This window comes from Eschrichtius robustus, chromosome 2, assembly GCF_028021215.1.
Source record: "Eschrichtius robustus isolate mEscRob2 chromosome 2, mEscRob2.pri, whole genome shotgun sequence".
Classification (NCBI taxonomy): domain Eukaryota; kingdom Metazoa; phylum Chordata; class Mammalia; order Artiodactyla; family Eschrichtiidae; genus Eschrichtius; species Eschrichtius robustus.
Genome location: NC_090825.1, coordinates 42,257,505 through 42,278,168, shown reverse-complemented (window position 1 = coordinate 42,278,168; position 20,664 = coordinate 42,257,505). Strand labels below are relative to the sequence as shown.

The following is a 20,664-nucleotide window of genomic DNA, read 5'->3' as shown; positions in this document are numbered from 1 at the left end:
CTTCCTCTTCTATCTCTCTGCCTCCTACATTTTGGAATGCACCAAGTCTCATTCCTTGGGCATCTTTTCTTTTTGACTTCTACTCTATTTTAGTTGATCTGTTGGCTTTCTGGCTATATCTCCTTGTATTACGTTTTTAGTTGTAGCTCTAGGGATTGCAATGCAATCTAAACTTTCTCAGTCTACTTAGAATTACTGTTGCATATTTCACACAATATGTAAAAATCTTGCAGTCACATGTGTCTCCCCAGCCCCCAACCTTTTTGGGAGAGTTACTTTAGTTGTCTATGTTTTAAATCTACATGCATTGAAAACTCCACCATCATTAAGTTTTACTTTAAAAAGCCATACGCATTTGTGTTTTAAATATTTTAAGAGAGAAAAAATTGTCCTTTATATTTACCCAAATATTTACCAATTACAACATTCTCCTTCATTCCTGAAGATCCAAATTTCCCTCTTATATAATTTCCTTTCAGTCAAAAGCTTCTGTTAGTATTTCTTGCAGATCAGGTCTGTTGGTAAAGACTTCTCTTACCCTTATCATGATATTTTTGCTTGATGTAGAATTCCGGGTTGCCAGATGTATTTTTTCAGCACTTTAAAGATGTTCCACTGACTTCTAGCCTCTATGGTTTCTGGTGAGAACTCATTTGAAACCTTGCTCTCTTGCTTCCAAGACCTGACTCCAATTACACATATGTTAGATCTGTGGATATTATCCCACAAATCCCTGAGGTTCTGTCCATTTCTGTAAAATTTTTTCCCCCATGTTCTTTATTTTTTATTTTATTTAATTAATTTATTTTTTAACATTTTTATTGGAGTATAACTGCTTTACAATGGTGTATTAGTTTCTGCTTTATAACAAAGTGAATCAGTTATACATGTACATATATCCCCATATCTCCTCCCTCTTGCATCTCCCTCCCACCCTCCCTATCCCACCCTTCTAGCTGGTCATAAAACACTGAGCTGATCTCCCTGTGCTATGCGACTGCTTCCCACTAGCTATCTATTTTACATTTCCTCCATGTTCTTTAGATTGGATAATTTGAGTTTTCCCTGCACTTACACGATTTGGGGTTAGGCTGAGATGTGTGTGGGTTTATACACTCACAATTAGAGGATGCCTTTCTGTGGCTCCCCTCCTATCCCTCCCAGGCTTTCTCCTCACACTTTGGCCACTTCAGGCTCCTTTCTCTGGTTTCTTTGACCAGCGACATGGTGGGCTTTCTATCAGAGTTTGAGCTGCTGGTGTTACTCCATGATTGGGGCCCACGCTCAGGGTAAAGCCGTGTGAGGAAAAATATGGAAAACTCACCCCTGGGCAGGTTGCTTCTCCAAATTTTCACTCCCTTACTTGGTTTACCTGCTTTTGCTTATTTTCCAGAGTTCTCAGGTATTTGTTTTTTGAATTTTGTTCAGAGTTTGTAGTTTGCATCAGTGGGAAGGATGAGTTACAGGGGATTAGACTGCTCTAGTGAAACTGGTGTGTTTCATAGTTTTGTACTGATATGTGTCAATCAGGATAGGAGTTTCTGTCTTATAAGAAATAAGATAGGGTACAGTTTAGTATGTGGTCATACAAATATGGTTTTTCTGAGCAGTCATATGATTCTTATAGGGTAAGATAGAGAATACTACTAAGAACTTCTAGATATCATAAATAAGCCAGAGATCACCTCTTCTAGATATACTGTAATTGGGTTGCCTTTTGATTAGCAATGATGGTGTCATCTCCCATATGTATATTCTAGGTCCGAGGATGTCTCCATAAGAATTACATGATTTTAAATTTTAATGATCTGTTAGATGAAATCCATTTATATTTATTATGGTAGATGAAACTGCCAAGTTTTCTAAATGCCTCTAAATAATTATATAAGAGCATAAATGGTAAGTGTTATTGCTTATTACACTGTGTATCTTGATACAAGATTCTATTCCAACTTTCATTTTTGAACTTCTCATGGTCTGCTTGGATCCATGATTCTGTTTTCCAGCTGACCGTAGGGAAGTTATCAATCTTTCTCCTCTATCTATAAATAAAGTTATTTGAAAATATTTTTATTTGGCTGTATAATCACCCTAATTTGAAATGCTTTTCTTATAGATCTGAATATCCTGGACTGGAATTTTCAAAATCTTGTTGCTATAGCCCTTGGATCTTCTGTATACATCTGGAATGGGGATAATCACAATAGGATTGAAAATATAGACTTAAGTGTCACTTGTAACTATATATCTTCTGTGTCCTGGACAAAAGAGGGAAGCTGCCTGGCAGTTGGCACCAGCGAGGGAGAAGTGCAAGTACTGGACACCTTTTTCTTTCTCATAATGTGTTCTGTATAGTTGCTAGATAACTAAGATTGACTTTTAATAAAAGGTTATTATAAAATAAAGAAACTATAGTAGATGTGGTACTTGAAGCTATGGGGAATAAGAGGATATACCATTTTGGGTCTTTTCTCAATGGTGTTTAATGAGGATGTAGGGATACTCTGCTTATTTTTTTCACACAAGCTTTCTTTCTGTCACATTTCCTTTTTTCTCCCCGTTCTTTCTCTCAGACTAAAGTTGGACTTATGAGATCCCCAGTTTTAGGACTTTGGAGGGAAGAAGACAAACTTCCAGTCTTCCTGTCTCACCTTAAGCCATGATCAGGAGTAGAGTTACTTAAAATGAGTGAATTTTTTTCTAATAGGCTCTCTGAAATGGGAGCTTACCAAGTTTCCATCAATCTATCTAATTTCTCATGTACCATTATCGTTACTGTTGTTTATTAGCAATAGTGTAAACAATATTGCTCAGGTGTTCAATGACTTTGGAGGGCCACAGATGGCTCTACTGTTTTCTCATCTCTGTAATGATACTGGATACTCTGAGGGTTATGTCATGATTTCTTCTTTCGCCAAAGTTCTCATTCCTAATATGGGTCAGAATGTCATTTATAGCTGGCAGAAAAGGAGTCTCTTAGCAGTAAATAGAATTCCTGACTTTAGAAAGTGTCTAGGCACTCAAATTTTATTTATTGATAACTATAGGTGAATTTCCAGGTTTGGAATTCCCACAATTTGAAGGAACTAGAAGTGTCATAGTGATTCTCAACCCTTTGCAGCCCACTGACTTCACCTGGGGAACTTTAAAATAAATGCCATATTCCCAGGCTCTTACTCCCACCATTAAGTCAGAATGGCTAGCACCCACAGCCTGCTCCCTCAATGATCCTAATATGCAGACAGCATTGAAAACTGCTGACTAGGGTTAGAGGTGCTGAACTTTCACTTAGCATAAGGACTGGCTATATCAACACAGGCCTTTGAGAAGACCATGGGTTGTGAAAATGCTACATAACTGTGCTTGTTCATTTTTTTCAGTTATGGGATATGGTCACTAAAAAGCGACTGAGAAATATGCTTGGTCATTTGTCAGTAGTTGGGGCTCTAAGCTGGAATAACTACCTCCTTAGCAGGTGAGCAGTGTCTTACTGGAACCAATTATATTTGCGTCACCAATTGACTATGGGTGCTGAGTGAACAGAACTACAATATTTAAAACCAAAACCAAAGTAAAACAAAACAGACATGATTAGTAACAGTTATGATCCTACCTGTCAGGTGTTCAGACCTTCTGGTGCTATAAGCGGTCCAGTGGCCACGTGTACCACGGTGGCTCTGTGCCTAAAGCATGTACTCATACTGAGATGTGACGTGCAGGATTCATTAGATTGTTCAGATAAAATGCAAAACTCCGTTTAAGCGAAAAGTTTCTCCGTGCCAAGTAATACCTACTAGAGGGATATTTTGTTGAAATGGGTATTTATTGCTATCAGTATCACTAATTTGGAATATGTTAAGCTTTCTGGGGGCACATTTCCAGTTCCCAGACCCACAGAGGTTAGAGCTGGAAGGAACCTCATAGATTAACCAGTTCAGTGATTCTCAGACTTGAGAGTGTGTCAGAATCCCTGGAGGGCTCCTCAAAACCCAGATTGCTGCTCTCACTCTGGGAATTTCTGATGCAGTAGGTCTGAGGTGTGCTGATAATATGCATTTCTAATTTCCCAAGTGATGCTGACACTTTATCACTTTTGAGAGCTACTGATTTAGTCATCTAACTGCTTCTTTTTGACCAGGAAAGTTAAGCGACTTGTCCCTGTGAGCCTACATAATTGGTCTAAATACGTATTTAATAACAGTCATTCATCTTCATACTGTATTTCTTAAAGTAGATTTAAATTTAAATAAAATTTGAAGCCTTTTACCATTTCTTTAAGTAGCACAGATGTAAATTTGAGGTTTTAATACCTTGTGATTATAGGCTAGACTTAAAACTACTTAAGCAAATTGCCCTTATATAGGCCTAAATATTTACCCTGTGAAGTTGTTGTAGTCAGGTCAATTCTATACTCGAGTTCCTTTTACAATCTATTTACATTGCTTAAGTTTAGTTTCATTATCCATGAGGAACATGAACAAATACTTTCTTATAATCATAGCAGCTAACATTTTAGAATACTCTGTGCCAGGCAATGTGCTAACTCTTTATGTGTTTAATTGCGTTTTAATCCCTGCAATGACATTATAAAGTGGTTTATGTCCCCCCACCCTCTTTTTCTGAGGAGTAAACTGAGACACCAGCCTGAGGTCACATGGTTAACATAAGGGGAAGAGTCAGGCTTCGAACCAGGTGGTCTGGCCACAGAGTCCATACTATTCATCAAAATGCTATCTGAGCTGTGCCTAAGTAGTTTTTAAAAATCTGATGCTGCACTTTGAGAAACTTCAGAAATAAATGTAGGCAGTTATTTACTTTCTCCTTGGAGAAAACTAGTCCAGAAAGAGTTCATTATCTTTGTGTGATAGGACCTTTATCATCATTTGGATCCAAATCACTGAGATTGGAGACATTATCCAGTGATTTTGAATCATATTGCAGTTTGCTGTGACATTCAGATAGTTTTATATTCTTTTTAGATATTAGTAGCATGAGCAAACTAATAGTAGATCTGTAGATTAATAGAAAAAGGAAATAATACATTTTTATGTCTAACACATATATCATACACATATGCCATTTCGTTGAGATAATATGAAATATTCTGAATTCCAGAAAAGTAATATTTCCTGGGTCTAGTACATAAACTACTAGCTGGGAAAATATGATAATCTTCTAAATTTATTTTTTCCATGCCTGTATTAAAGCCATTAAAGTTAAAGCCATTAACTTTAAAGCATCATATTAAAGCCATTAGAGTTATCTATCAAAAGATATGTTTTAAATATCCAGATTTGAAACTCTGCCAGGCAAATCTATTTCACTTGTGGGAAGAATCACCCAGGCAGAATACTCCATCCTTATTAACTCAAGAAATGTCTGTGTTTTGTATCTGTCCTAAGGGGTCTTTCAGGGGTTTGAACATTACTTTCTTTCATGTTATGCTTATGCAGCATTAGGGCTCAAGTTTTCTGTCCTAAACCTGCCCCTTTACCTCTGGGCAGTGGGTCGAGACTGGGCCGTGTTTATCATCACGATGTTCGGGTAGCCCAGCACCATGTTGGAACTCTTCACCACAAGCAAGCTGTGTGTGCCCTGAAGTGGTCGCCGGGTGGCAGGCTGCTTTCCAGTGGCTGTAGTGACGGACTGCTGACTATATGGCCCCATGATCCAGGTGTGAATGCACAGGGTCACCCGCTAAACGTCATACCCCAACCTACAGCAGTCAAGGTAAGAAATCCAACAGTTTTGAAAGTTGTGCTTGGGCTGGAGGTTAGTTAAGCATGGGGCATCTGGTGTAAAATTAGTTAAAATATAGTTTTGCTGAAGTGACAAGACAAAAGATCTGCAGAGAGCTGCTTCCTGCAAAGAGCTGCTTACATTCTTAGATGTCTTATCAGAAATACATTGAATTGAAGTAAGAGTTTCTGGAAACCTGGGCAAGCCAAGCCTTGTGGCAGCTACTACCTGGGGAATCATAAGAACAGTCACCAGTGTAAATATTTTCACACTTACCACCAACTAGCCAACTAGTATAGCAGGAGCAGAAGCAGACTTCAGAGGTTGACATCTGTGTGATTTCTCTCATGATGGAGATTCTAGTTTTGCCAAAACAGCTTGTTTATAGTAAAAGCGAATTGGAAGTAGGGTATTGAAGAAAATGATTGCTAATAAGCATAAAGATACTCTCTAAAAAACATAAAAATATTCTATGATAAAACTGGGGTCCACGGGCTCAGGAGAATTTCTCAGCCTCTTCAAATTGTATGCAAGATTTTGTGTTTACTGAAATAGCCCTCTTATCCAGCCCAGTCAGGGGTGTAGCTGAATGGTTATTTTAAAAAGACAACTAAGGTAGGTAACTATAAGATATGATACATATATATTGCAAATATTTTATTTCAACTGAAAATTAAATTGTACATTTATTCACCATACAAGGTCAAGGTCTTTACTTTGAAGGTAGGTTGACTGATTAGAGTTCTTCATTGTCTTTCTTGTATGAACTATAACCATATTTCATTGTTTAAGTTTTCTACTTATGGTATTTATTCTGGTTATCTACTGCTATGTAACAAATTACCCTAAAACCTAGTGGCTTAACACAACGATTATTTTATTATCTTTTATGGTTTCTGTGGGTCAGACTTTGGGAAGGGCTCTTCTCAGCAGTTCCGGCTCAGGGTCTCTCATGAGGTTGTAGTCAGACAGTGACTGAAGCTAAAAGTGCTGGGAGCTGGCGCAGCTGTTGGCTGGCTAGTCATCCTTCCCTCTTCATGTGGTCTCAGAGCTTCTCCACATTGGGTCAGTTTGGGCTTCCTCACAACATGGCAGCCTTAAGAGAGTTGGACTTTGTGGCTCAGGGCAACAGGGCCAGTGCTTCAGAGAACAAGGTGAAAGCGGCATCACCTTTTATAACTAATTCCACAAGTCACGCAGTGACACTGTTGGTGCATTCTATTGTTTGTAAGCTAGTCACAAGCCCTCCCAGATTCAAAGGGAGGAGAATGAGATTCTACATATTGATGGAGGATGTTGATAAAGGGTATGTGGGATGGGAGATTAATTTTTAACTCCAATTAAGCTTAAACTCAGGATGAGATTAATGTACTCATTTGATGCTGGTGTTATAAAAAGTTACAACTATTTGGCAACCTATATCAGCACTTCTGAAGCTTGGAATTTACCTAATAAAATAATATATCAGAAACAAAAGACATATGCCAGAATGTATTTATTATAGTATTCTTTTTTAAAAAATTTTAAATTTTATTTTATTTATTTTTTATACAGCACATTCCTATTAGTCATCAATTCTATACACATCAGTGTATACATGTCAATCCCAATCTCCCAATTCATCACACCACCACCACCACCCCCTACTTTCCCCCCTTGGTGTCCATACGTTTGTTCTCTACATCTGTGTCTCTATTTCTGCCCTGCAAACTGGTTCATCTGTACCATTTTTCTAGGTTCCACATAAATGCGTTAATATACGATATTTGTTTTTCTCTTTCTGACTTACTTCACTCTGTATGACAGTCTCTAGATCCATCCACGTCTCTACAAATGACCCAGTTTCGTTCCTTTTTAAGGCTGAGTAATATTCCATTCTATATATGTACCACATCTTCTTTATCCATTCGTCTGTCGACGGGCATTTAGGTTGCTTCCATGACCTGGCTATTGTAAATAGTGCTGCAATGAACATTGGGGTGCATGTGTCTTTTTGAATTATGGTTTTCTCAGGGTATATGCCCAGTAGTGGGATTGCTGGATCATATGGTAATTCTATTTTTAGTTTTTTAAGGAACGTCCATACTGTTCTCCATAGTGGCTGTATCAATTTACATTCCCACCAACAGTGCAAGAGGGTTCCCTTTCCTCCACACCCTCTCCAGCATTTGTTGTCTGTAGATTTTCTGATGATGGCCATTCTGACTGGTGTGAGGTGATACCTCATCATAGTTTTGATTTGCATTTCTCTAGTAATTAGTGATGTTGAGCAGCTTTTCATGTGCTTCTTGGCCATATGTATGTCTTCTTTGGAGAAATGTCTATTAGGTCTTCTGCCCATTTTGGGAATTAGGTTGTTTCTTTTTTTAATATTGAGCTGCATGAGCAGTTTATATATTTTGGAGGTTAATCCTTTGTCCATTGATTCGTTTGCAAATATTTTCTCCCATTCTGAGGGCTGTCTTTTCATCTTGTTTGTAGTTTCCTTTGCTTTGCAAAAGCTTTTAAGTTTCATTAGGTCCCTGTTGTTTATTTTTGTTTTTATTTCTGTTACTCTAAGATGTGGATCAAAAAAGATCTTTCTGTAATTTATGTCAGAGTGTTCTTCCTATGTTTTCCTCTAAGAGATTTATAGTGTCCGGTCTTACATTTAGGCCTCTAATCCATTTTGATTTTATTTTTGTATATGGTGTTAGGGAGTGTTCTAATTTCATTCCTTTACATGTAGCTGTCCAGTTTTCCCAGCACCACTTATTGAAGAGGCTGTCTTTTCTCCATTGTATATCCTTGCCAACTTTGTCATAGCTTAGTTGACCATAGGTGCGTGGGTTTATCTCTGGGCTTTCTATCCTGTTCCATTTATCTATATATCTGTTTTTGTGCCAGTACCATATTGTCTTGATTACTGTAGCTTTGTAGTATAGTCTGAAGTCAGGGAGTCTGATTCCTCCAGCTCCGTTTTTTTCCCTCAAGACTGCTTTGGCAATTCGGGGTCTTTTGTGTCTCTACAAATTTTAAGATTTTTTTGTTCTAGTTCTGTAAAAAATGCAACTGGTAATTTCATAGGGAATGCATTGAATCTGTAGATTGCTTTGGGTAGTATAGTCATTTTCACAATATTGATTCTTCCAGTCCAAGAACATGGTATATCTCTCCATCTGTTTGTAATATCTTTAATTTCTTTCATCAGTGTCTTATAGTTTTCTGCATACAGGTCTTTTGTCTTCTTAGGTATGTTTATTCCTAGGTATTTTATTCTTTTTGTTGCTGTGGTAAATGGGAGTGTTTCCTTAATTTCTCTTTCAGATTTTTCATCATTAGTGTATAGGAATGCAAGAGATTTCTGTGCATTAATTTTATATCCTGCTACTTTACCAAATTCATTGATTAGCTCTAGTAGTTTTCTGGCGGCATCTTTAGGATTCTCTATGTATAGTATCATGTCATCTGCAAACAGTGACAGCTTTACTTCTTCTTTTCTGATTTGTATTCCTTTTACTTCTTTTTATTCTCTGATTGCCATGGCTAGGACTTCCAAAACTATGTTGAATAATAGTGGCAAGAGTGGACATCCTTGTCTTGTTCCTGATCTTAGAGGAAATGGTTTCAGTTTTTCACAATTGAGAATGATGTTTGCTGTGGGTTTGTCGTATATGGCCTTTATTATGTTGAGGTAGGTTCCCTCTACGCCCACTTTCTGGAGAGTTTTTATCATAAATGGGTGTTGAATTTTGTCAAAAGCTTTTTATGCATCTATTGAAATGAACATATGGTTTTTATTATTCAGTTTGTTAATATGGTGTACCACATTGATTGATTTGTGTATATTGAAGAATCCTTGCATCCCTGGGATAAATTCCACTTGATCATGGTGCATGATCCTTTTAATGTGTTGTTGGATTCTGTTTGCTAGTATTTTGTTGAGGATTTTTGAATCTATATTCATCAGTGATATTGGTCTGTAATTTTCTCTTTTTGTAGTATTTTTGTCTGGTTTTGGTATCAGGGTGATGGTGGCCCCATAGAATGAGTTTGGGAGTGTTCCTTCCTCTGCAATTTTTTGGAAGAGTTTGAGAAGGATGGGTGTTAGTTCTTCTCCAAAAGTTTGATAGAATTCACCTGTGAAGCCATCTGGTCCTGGACTTCTGTTTGTTGGAAGATTTTTAATCACAGTTTCAATTTCATTACTTGTGATTGGTCTGTTCATATTTTCTGTTTCTTCCTGGTTCCGTCTTGGAAGGCTATACCTTTCTAAGAATTTGTCCATTTCTTCCAGGTTGTCCATTTTATTGGCATAGTGTTGCTTGTAGTAGTCTCTTATGATGCTTTGTATTTCTGCGGTGTCCATTGTAACTTCTCCTTTTTCATTTCTAATTTTTTTGATTTGAGTCCTCTCCCTCTTTTTCTTGATGAGTCTGGCTAAAGGTTTATCAATTTTGTTTATCTTCTCAAAGAGCCATCTTTTAGTTTTTATTGATCTTTGCTATTGTTTTCTTTGTTTCTATTTCATTTATTTCTGCTCTGATCTTTATGATTTCTTTCCTTCTACTAACTTTGGGTTTTGTTTGTTCCTCTTTCTCTAGTTCCTTTAGGTGTAAGGTTAGATTGTTTATTTGAGATTTTTCTTGTTTCTTGAGGTGTGCTTGTATTGCTATAAACTTCCCTCTTGGAACAGCTTTTGCTGCATCCCATACGTTTTGGATTGTCGTATTTTCGTTGTAATTTGTCTCTAGGTATTTTTTGATTTCCTCTTTGTTCTTCGGTGATCTCTTGTTTACTTAGTAACGTATTGTTTAGCCTCCATGTGTTTGTGTTTTTTACGTTTTTTTCCCTGAATTGATTTCTAATCTCATAACATTGTGCTTGGAAAAGATGATTGATATGATTTCAATTTTCTTAAATGTACTGAGGCTTGATTTGTGACCCAATATGTGATCTATCCTGGAGAATGTTCCGTGTGCACTTGAGAAGAAAGTGTAATCTGCTGTTTTTGGATGGAATGTCCTATAAATATCAATTAAATCTATCTGGTCTATTGTGTCATTTAAAGCTTGTGTTTCCTTATTAATTTTCTGTCTGGGTGATCTGTCCTTTGGTGTAAGTAAGGTGTTAAAGTCCCCCACTATTATTGTGTTAGTGTCGATTTCCTCTTTTATAGCTGTTAGCAGTTGCCTTATGTATTGAGGTGCTCCTATGTTGGCTGCATATATGTTTATAAGTGTTATATCTTCTTCTTGGATTGATCCCTTGATCATTATGTAGTGTCCTTCCTTGTCTCTTGTAACATTCTTTATTTTAACATCTATTTTATCTGATATGAGTATTGCTACTCCAGCTTTCTTTTGATTTCCATTTGCATGGAATATCTTCTTCCATCCCCTCACTTTCAGTCTGTATGTGGCCCTAGGTCTGAAGTGGGTCTCTTGTTGACAGCATATATATGGTCTTGTTTTTGTATCCATTCAACAAGCCTGTGTCTTTTGATTGGAGCATTTAATCCATTCACGTTTAAGGTAATTATTGATATGTATGTTCCTATTACCATTTTCTTAATTGTTTTGGGTTTGTTTTTGTAGGTCCTTTTCTTCTCTTGTGTTTCCCACTTAGAGAGGTTCCTTTAGCATTTGTTGTCGAGCTGGTTTGGTGGTGCTGAATTCTCTTAGCTTTTGCTTGTTCGTAAAGCTTTTGATTTCTCCATGGAATCTGAATGAGATCCTTGCTGGGTAGAGTAATCTTGGTTGTAGGTTATTCCCTTTCATCACTTTAAATATATCATGCCACATGCCACTCCCTTCTGGCTTGTAGAGTTTCTACTGAGAAATCAGCTGTTAACCTTATGGGAGTTCCCTTGTATGTTATTTGTCGTTTTTCCCTTGTTGCTTTCAATAATTTTTCTTTGTCTTTAATTTTTGTCAATTTGATTCCTCTGTGTCTCAGCGTGTTTCCCCTTCAGTTTATGCTGCCTGGGACTCTCTGCACTTCCTGGACTTGGGTGGCTATTTCCTTTCTCATGTTAGGGAATTTTTTGACTATAATCTATTCAAATATTTTCTCGGGTCTTTCTCTCTCTCTTCTCCTTCTGGGACCCCTATAATGTGAATGTTGTTGCATTTAATGTTGTCCCAGAGGTCTCTTAGGCTGTCTTCATTTCTTTTCATTCTTTTCTCTGTATTCTGTTCCATGGCAGTGAATTCCACCTTTCTGTCTTCCAGGTCACTTATAGGTTCTTCTGTCTCAGTTATTCTGCTATTGATTCCTTGTAGTGTATTTTTCATTTCAGTTATTGTATTGTTCATCTCTGTTTGTTTGTTCTTTATTTCTTCTAGGTCTTTGTTAAACATTTCTTGAATCTTCTCGATCTTTGCCTCCATTCTTTTTCCGAGGTCCTGGATCATCTTCACTATCATTATTCTGAATTCTTTTTCTGGAAGGTTGCCTATCTCCACTTCATTTAGTTGTTTTTCTGGGGTTTTATCTTGTTCCTTCATCTGGTGCATAATCCTCTGCCTTTTCATTTTGTCTATCTTTCTGTGAATGTGGTTTCATTCCACAGGCTGCAGAATTGTAGCTTTTCTTGCTTCTGCTGCCTGCCCTCTGGTGGATGAGGCTATCTAAGAGGCTTGTGCAAGCTTCCTGATGGGAGGGACTGGTGGTGGGTAGAGCTGAGTGTTGCTCTGGTGGGCAGAGCTCAGTAAAACTTTAATCTGCCTCTCTGTTGACGGGTGGCACTGGATTCCCTCCCTGATGGTTGTTTGGCCTGAGGCAACCCAGTACTGGAGCCTACCTGGCTCTTTGGTGGGGCTAATGGCTGACTCTGGGAGGGCTCATGCCAAGGAGTACTTCCCAGAACTTCTGCTGCCAGTGTCCTTGTCCCCGTGGTGAGCCACAGCCACCCCCTGCCTCTACAGGAGACCCTCCAACACTAGCAGGTAGGTCTGGTTCAATCTCCTATGGGGTCACTGCTCCTTCCCCTGGGTCCCGATGTGCACACTACTTAGTGTGTGCCCTCCAAGAGTGGAGTCTCTGTGTCCCCCAGTCCTGTCAAAGTCCTGCAATCAAATCCCGCTAGCCTTCAAAGTCTGATTCTCTAGGAATTCCTCCTTCCGTTGCCAGACCCCCAGGTTGGGAAGCCTGACATGGGACTCAGAACCTTCACTCCAGTGGATTTACTTCTGTGGTATAAGTGTTCTCCAGTTTGTGAGTCACCCCCCCCAGTAGCTATGGGATTTGATTTTACTGTGATTGCACCCCTCGTACCATCTCACTGTGGCTTCTCCTTTGTCTTTGGATGTGGGGTATCTTTTTGGTGAGTTCCAGTGTCTTCCTGTTGATGATTGTTCATCAGTTAGTTGTGATTCCAGTGCTCTCGCAAGAGGGAGTGAGCGCACATCCTTCTACTCCGCCATCTTGAACCCTATTAAAGTATTCTTTATAAAAATAAACAACAAAAACACAATCCTCCCAATCCACTTCTCTCCAAAAAACTCAACCCAACCCAATGCAAACCAAACCAAAATAAGATAAAAAATCAACCTGAGTCCAGCATTAGAACAAACATTAATTAGAGTATAATAACATGATGGAATAAAGTGGGATTACTAAAAATGATAATTATGAAAAATAAGTTAAACATGGAAAGCCGTATAATAAGTGAAAACAACAGAAAAATAAAATAGTATATACATTATGCTTAGTACTTTATAAAATAATTTTACATATAGAAGATAATATGTAAAAATGAGAATAGTTGCCAGGATGATTGATAAGGATATACAGATAAATATAACTGAAATATTTGTTAAAATGTTTTTTAAAGTTACTGTTATTAGTCATTTCAATTATCAATATAAATGTATAATATTAAATTCTGTTTTTCAGAATTAACAATAACAATTTATAACTAAAGAAAAGGCAATTTTATTTTCTAAAATGTATTAAGATTTGAAATACATGAGATTTTCTTGTGTTGTGAGCAAGCATGTATAGCTCTCTATTCTTTTCTATTCCCTCTCTGACCTAGAACCTAAGGACACAGGTAGACAAACCAGAGGAAGACTGTATTTTATAACTAGATGCTAGGGGCACATGTCAACTCTTCCAGCAGCAGATTTTTGCCCCAGAGGAAGTGTTGAATGAAGCTTTTCAAACATATTATTGTGGGGTTTTTCTATGTTTAAAATACTTGCAATTGTTATCTAAATTTGAAGAAGGCATGAATACGTGATTTCTAGTCCCTGAGAAGTAATCTCTGGAGAGTAAAGTAGCTCTTGCCTTTGGATCAGAGGTCCTGGAGATCTGCCATGGGGACAGAGCTCTGGAACTTCTGCTTATATGCGTGCAGCTCATTCATGAGTTCACCTTCTCCGAAGCTGACCTGCCTGTGTGATTATTTGGAACTTTAAAGGCCATGGATTGGTGTCCCTGGCAGTCTGAAATCCTCGCTGTTGGAGGAGGAATGAAGGACGGACACTTACACATCCTGGACATAAATACTGGGCAGAGCATCCAGACCCCAAGCACAAACTCACAGGTAAACGTCTCTCAGGGAGTTTACCTTCATACTGATCTTCTAGAATCTTGTGAAAATAACTTATGATAGAGCATAGAACCCAAACACACCTCTCTTTACCTGCTAAGTCTACAGGAATTTCAGTTCATAAGAGTTTCTTTTTGTAAAACCTTCTTCATCTGTGAGTTGAAAGTTAATTGAACTTGTGTATCCTTTTTTTTCATTTCCCTTCTTTCTCAGCACTGCTTTGACTGTGAAACGTGAGCGTAGTCTGACTCTTCCTAGACAATGACCATAGTCCACTTCAATTCATAGGTTCATTGCGCCTAAGCCTATTTGTATATTTAGTCTTTTGTTGCCTTGGGATAAACTTTCTTAGAACTAACATAATTCCTCTAATGCCCTAACCCCATGCGTGGACTGGAGGATAGATGTGGACAGAGCATTCTGCCTAGGATTAGTTTAAAATGCATTCAATGATTCAGAAATTGCCATAATTCTATATTTTGGGGGTCATTATTACAGATTTGTTCCCTAATCTGGCTACCTAAGACAAAGGAGATTGCAACTGGCCAAGGGTCTCCTAAGAATGATGTGACTGTGTGGTCCTGTCCTGCTCTGGCCAGGTCCCGTGGGTTTTTTGGTAAGTAAATAGGTAAGTAAAATTCCATGTTACCTATTGCAAAGTGAGCTGCTACTGGTGGAAAAATCCATGAATGGAAGATTTTCTCCTTCTGGTTCTTTGAAGTATATATTTTATCAGAGGAAAAAGCCCTACACCCACCACACCTCAGGGAGTGTATATAGCTGAGTGTTTCTGAATTTGATTGTTCGTCACTTATAACTGTCATGTCTTCTTGCATTCGTGTATGCAGTGATGATTGTGGACAGTTTTCAAAATGTGTTTCTGAACTCTGGAGTTAGCATTATAACTCATCTTACCCTATTTTGCAGAAGAACCAGCAGAGCTGTAATTTGTGGGAGATAAGGAAGTATGAAAAGGGTGAGACATTGTTCTATGTGGGGAGACCACTCCAGGCTGTGAGACTCTGGGGAGCCTCTGCCCTTTCAAGGCAGACTGCTGTTCTTTCTCGGCATAGTTCTGTAAATGTTTACTGGTCACTTCTTGAGAGCAAGACCCCATGATGGAGAATAAGACCCGGACCTTGTCCTCAAGAGCCTTAAATGCTCTTTGGTGCAATCTGAAATGTTAAAGGGGGCTGAGGGAATTAGGGAGACAGAAGTGTTGGCTGATGAAGGAACAGAGCACTGGCATCCAGTCTCTTGTAGACCTCTGATTACATATTCTATCTTCTTCCTCTTGCCACTCAACTTGTCTTCTGGTCATCCCTGAAAGTTATTTATTCAACATTTATTTATTTAGCATCTACTATGTGCCAGGCACATTTTGTGGCACTGGGAATACACAGCTGAGCCAGACAGACAATATCCTTGCCCTCATGGAGCTCACACTTTTGTGGGAGCAGACAGACAAAAACCAAATATATACAATATTAGGCAGTGATAATACCATGACTCTCTTTGGAGATTCTGAGAATGTTTTTGGCCACAACAAAACACCCTTAACAGAAAGACTTCCTGCTTCTGCTGGTCAGGCTGGCTGGAGCTCAGGTTAGCCTCAAAATGACTATATATCCTTCAGCTGTTATACTGTGTGACTTGGTGAGTAAAAATACAGGCATGGTACAGCCACTATGGAGAACAGTATGTAGGTTCCTTAAAAAACTAAAAAATAGAACTACCATACAACCCAGCAATCCCACTACTGGAAATATACCCTGAGAAACCCATAATTCAAAAAGAGTCATGTAGCACAGTGTTCATTGCAGCACTATTTACAGTAGCCAGGACATGGAAGCAACCTAAGTGTCCATCAACAGATGAATGGATAAAGAAGACGTGGCACATATATACAATGGAGTATTACTCAGCCATAAAAAGAAACGAAATTGAGTTATTTGTAGTGAGGTGGATGAACCTAGAGTCTGTCATACAGAGTGAAGTAAGTCAGAAAGAGAAAAACAAATACCATATACTAACACATATATATGGAATCTAAAAAAAAAAAAAGTGGTTATGAAGAACCTAGGGACAGGTTGGGAATAAAGACACAGACCTACTAGAGAATGGACTTGAGGATATGGGGAGGGGGAAGGGTAAGCTGGGAAAAAGTGAGAGAGTGGCATGGACATATAAACACTACCAAATGTAAAATCGTTAGCTAGTGGGAAGCAGCCGCATAGCATAGGGAGATCAGCTCGGTGTTTTGTGACCACCTAGAGAGGTGGGATGGGGGAGGTGGCAGGGAGATGCAAGAGGGAGGAGATATGGGGATATATGTATGTGTATAGCTGATTCACTTTGTTATAAAGCAGAAACTAACAATTATACTCCAATAAAGGTGTTAAAAAAAAAAATACAGGCAGCTCTTGACAGAGCCACTTCAGTACCAGCATGAGTGTAGGAGAAGCATGAGTTGGTCCTTTGCATATATTTAATCACAATTCACCAGACCTTTTTAGTTTAGAGAAACACTTAAAATCAAGCCTCAAAACCCAGTTCTTTACAAAATTATAATTCCAGCAGCTAGATAGGTCCTTCAGCTAGGTGGGAGTACGGATAGATACTTGAACCATTTGCTGATGCTTAGAATAAAGAATGTACTTAGTGCATTTTTGTTTCTCTGTCCTTAATAAGTTATACTTTTCTAGTTTTAATGACTTGTGAATTTTTTTCATTGATATTAGATAGCTATCCAAAGGTACATTTAACCTTTTCTCCTTCCTTTAAAATGCTTTTGGCTGGAGAAGATGCAGTTAATTTTGAACTTTTAGACACTAATTTTCATCTCTAGCTCAGTAGTTTCTTCTGTGTACAAGATTTCCGCAAAGTGTTTAGCAGGAAGATTGTTTTACAAACACACATCATGTGGTCAAATAAATTTGGAAATTCTGGGTTAAACAAGAACAGTTTTTCTTTCCTAAGAATGTCTCAAAGCCTTTGATACGTTATGTGCATTGGGAATCTCCAAGAGGAGTTACAGCATTCTCTGTTTCCCAAATTCATCTGGGAAATCTTTGTATGGGAGCATCTTGAGGTTCTTGCTCCGTGCACGTGCTTCAGGGGGCACTGCCACATGGCATGGGGCTGCTGAGGTCTTCAGCTTCTATGTGTTTTTACTGTCTGTCAATGTTTCCATTGTGGGTCAAGATCAGCACTGAAAAAAAAAAAAAAAAGAAATTGAATCGTATAGAATGGAAAAATGGAAAAGTAGGTATTATTTTGTGAATAACTTTTGTCATAGTTATCAGTACATTTGCATGTATGGGGTCACTGCATAAAATGTAGTTTTGACAATGAGTTGTGGTCATAAAGCTGGAAAAAAGCTGTTCTAGATTGTGGTCATGCCCTTAGTAAGTCTCACCCTGTTACCCAGAGTCATAATTCTCTGGGGGAAAATTTTAGTTAGAGAGGTCTCACCCACCTGACTACAGAAGAAAGATACCTTATAATTCCCCCTCCTATCCACCCCGCGGAGAGTTGTAATTTACAAGGTTTGAAACAGTGGTAGGTAACTTTCTAGTCTATAAATGAGATCTGACCTTTGACTGGGTTTCATCAGTCCATTGCACATACGTCAGTATGTGGTCTCATTTATGGATGTAGCTGCATAAAGAAAACCAAACTTTCAATGCTTTCAGTGACAGTACTCTTGGCACGTGGGGATGTAAATCCTAAAAGAGGACCTTCATCTGAGATAAGGTGGCATTTCCCACTATCTAGTAAACTAAGATTGTCACTAATGTGAAAAATGTATTTCAAGAATGTTTTTGTTTCCATCCAAATGCCATATTCCTAACAAGTTCTAGAAGTAGCTATCCATTTTTTAAGTCAAGATATTTTTCAAAGCCTGCTCTATAAAACATTTGGGATTTTTTCCCTGTTATTCCTTTTTCTACTTTCTCTTCTTCCTTCCTCTTCATCTTAACACACCATAATAAAGAATGAAAGAGTATTTATCACTGATTATATTTATTGAATAGATTTTTCTTTTTTAGGTTTAATTTTAAAGCAGTGGTATAATGATCTGTATTTTCCTAACTAAATTAAGTTGCTTTTCATTTATATGGCTCAAATAAAAAAAATTTTAATTTTTAAAAAATAATGGATACTGGCCTTCATTAGAAAAAGAGATTCTTTGCGTTGGATTTGGAGCATGGTAAACAGTTAAAGCATTGAATTGGATTCTAGTTCTGGCTCTGCCATTAATCAGCTGTGTGGCCTTGAACAAATTGTTCGATATTCTTAAATTTTTTCTTCATCTGTAAAATAAGAAGATGGCATTATATCTATAAATTTAAACATTTTTAATGCACCAACATGCCTAGGGCCAATCCCATGTCTCCTTGGCGGTGTGTCTTTGCGCGTGTGTATGTGTATGTGCGTGCGTGTGTGTGTATGCATGAAGGAGAGCATTGGGAGTTGGGAGTTATGTGTTTAGATGGAAAAAGCCCCAAGTATCTAAGAAATGTCTCCTTTGGGAGTGGAATAGTGTATCTGCACTCCTTGCTGTTGAGAATCTTGTGTCAGAGAACAAGATTATTTCTGAAATTCCAGCTCTCAATTGAGTTGTAAGCAGTCTATGAGGGAGTGGCCACCTACCTCATTTGATTTTAGTTGTGCCCCCAAATACCTACCCACTCAAAAACATATCCAACCTCTTTTTTTCTCTCATCTTCCCAGTCCCAGCTTTCTTTCATGGAGTCAGCTTTGTGGATTTTGGCCTGAAGTTTTGATCGTGAAAGTTACTGTTGGATTAGGATAGGTTTTGCAAAGTATTTTCCAAGGAACCTAGTAGTTTGAGATGTTCAAGTCAAAAGGACTCTGGTGAAATAAGTTTCAGAAATGCTGCCTATTATAGCCTCTTCTTCCAAATATTTCTAATGCATATAGCAGTTTTGAAATAAGGAATCCTGTTTAATTTTCTTAACTTGGAGCTCCCAAATTAATGGGAACATTAAAGACTCTTTTCATTTTTAATACCTATCAACCTCGTTTAGAACTATTGTTCCACAGAGTATTCTTTGAGAAATGATCAGGTAGATAACAGAAAGAGGGTATTGTCTTCAGAATTCCATATGAAAGACTCATGTATGTTTTGTGAGACAGATTTTTGGGTCCTTTTCCATTAAGCTGCATCAGTTTATTTGATTAGTTTCTTGAAACCAAGATCCCAAAAGGATGACTTTCAGGGAAGGATAAGAAGAGGGATGGAGTGTGTGGTAGGAGCACAGCCATGGTAATTCCTGGGTGTTGGTGGGTTAGAGAAGATAGAACTAATAATAGTATAAGGCATGAGGGGTGTGATGAGCTAAAAACTGGTCCCCTCAAAGCTTTCCACGTCAAATCCCTGAAACTTGTGAGTGTGACTTTATTTGGTGAAAGGGTCTTTGCAGATGTAATTAAGTTGAGGATTTTGAGATGAGATCATTCTGGATTATCCAGATGGGCCCTAAATGTAATGGCAAGTGTCCTTATAAGAGGCACACAGAGAACAGACACAGAATCAGAGATGATGTGACCACAGAATCAGAGATGATGTGCCCACAGAAGCAGTGATTAGAGTGACGTAGCTGCAATTTGGGGATGGCCAACAACTGCCAGAAACTAGAAGAGGCAGGGAAGAGAATCTCCCCTGGAGCCTCCAGAAGAAGCCAGCCCTGCCAAATCTTTGATTTTGGACTTCTGGTCTGTGAGAGAATAAATTTCCGTTGTCTTTAGCCGTGCAGTTTGTGGTAATTTATTACAGCAGCCTTAGGGAACCAAAACAAGGGGGAAGAGCCCTGAAGGGCAACAGTGAAGCAAAACCTTAACCACTTTAGGGTGTTACCCAGAGTCCTCCCTGACTGGTGTTTTCCATAGCAAAGGCGCAGTGGGAGCGCCAGCCCTGAATGTGGCAGGGGTTTGGAGAAGCCCTTTATCCTATATGGGATTCGTGGCCCCAGCTTAGGTTGCTTCCCAGTCCTCAGCAACAGACCTTGACATGTGGAACGTGAGCTGTCTGTCCTTCTTCCCACAGGCCACCGAGGCAGAGTGCTGCACCTGGCTTTGGGTCCAGACCAGACCCGGGTTTTTTCTGCCGCAGCTGATGGCACAGCCTGTGTATGGAATTGCTGCTAGTCACTCAGCCCCTCTCAGCTTCAGCTTCCTCATTTCTATGTGAGAATAATGATGCTGGCCTTGCCTTCTCCATGGTGCTGTCATGAGGCTCAAACAAGATGACGTGCTTTTCCTGAGGTGAATGCCTGTTCTCCTGACCTTCCTTCACAGGTTACTTTATTTGCTCTGCCTCGTTCCATTGCATTTCCCAGACATTGTCTTTGACTCTATGCTTC

General features: G+C 38.6%; 1 protein-coding gene across 1 annotated transcript in view; it reads left to right on the top strand.

Moving 5' to 3' along the window:
• CDC20B (cell division cycle 20B) overlaps positions 1-20,449 on the top strand; it is a 61,537-nt gene extending 41,088 nt beyond the window's left edge. Inside the window, exons 7-12 of the mRNA XM_068532815.1 lie at positions 2,117-2,313; positions 3,381-3,475; positions 5,505-5,730; positions 14,144-14,269; positions 14,774-14,891; positions 20,349-20,449. Of these exons, the coding sequence (XP_068388916.1) occupies positions 2,117-2,313; positions 3,381-3,475; positions 5,505-5,730; positions 14,144-14,269; positions 14,774-14,891; positions 20,349-20,449 (863 nt within the window). The remainder of the gene's footprint in view (positions 1-2,116; positions 2,314-3,380; positions 3,476-5,504; positions 5,731-14,143; positions 14,270-14,773; positions 14,892-20,348) is intronic.
• The last annotated feature ends 215 nt before the right edge of the window (positions 20,450-20,664 follow it).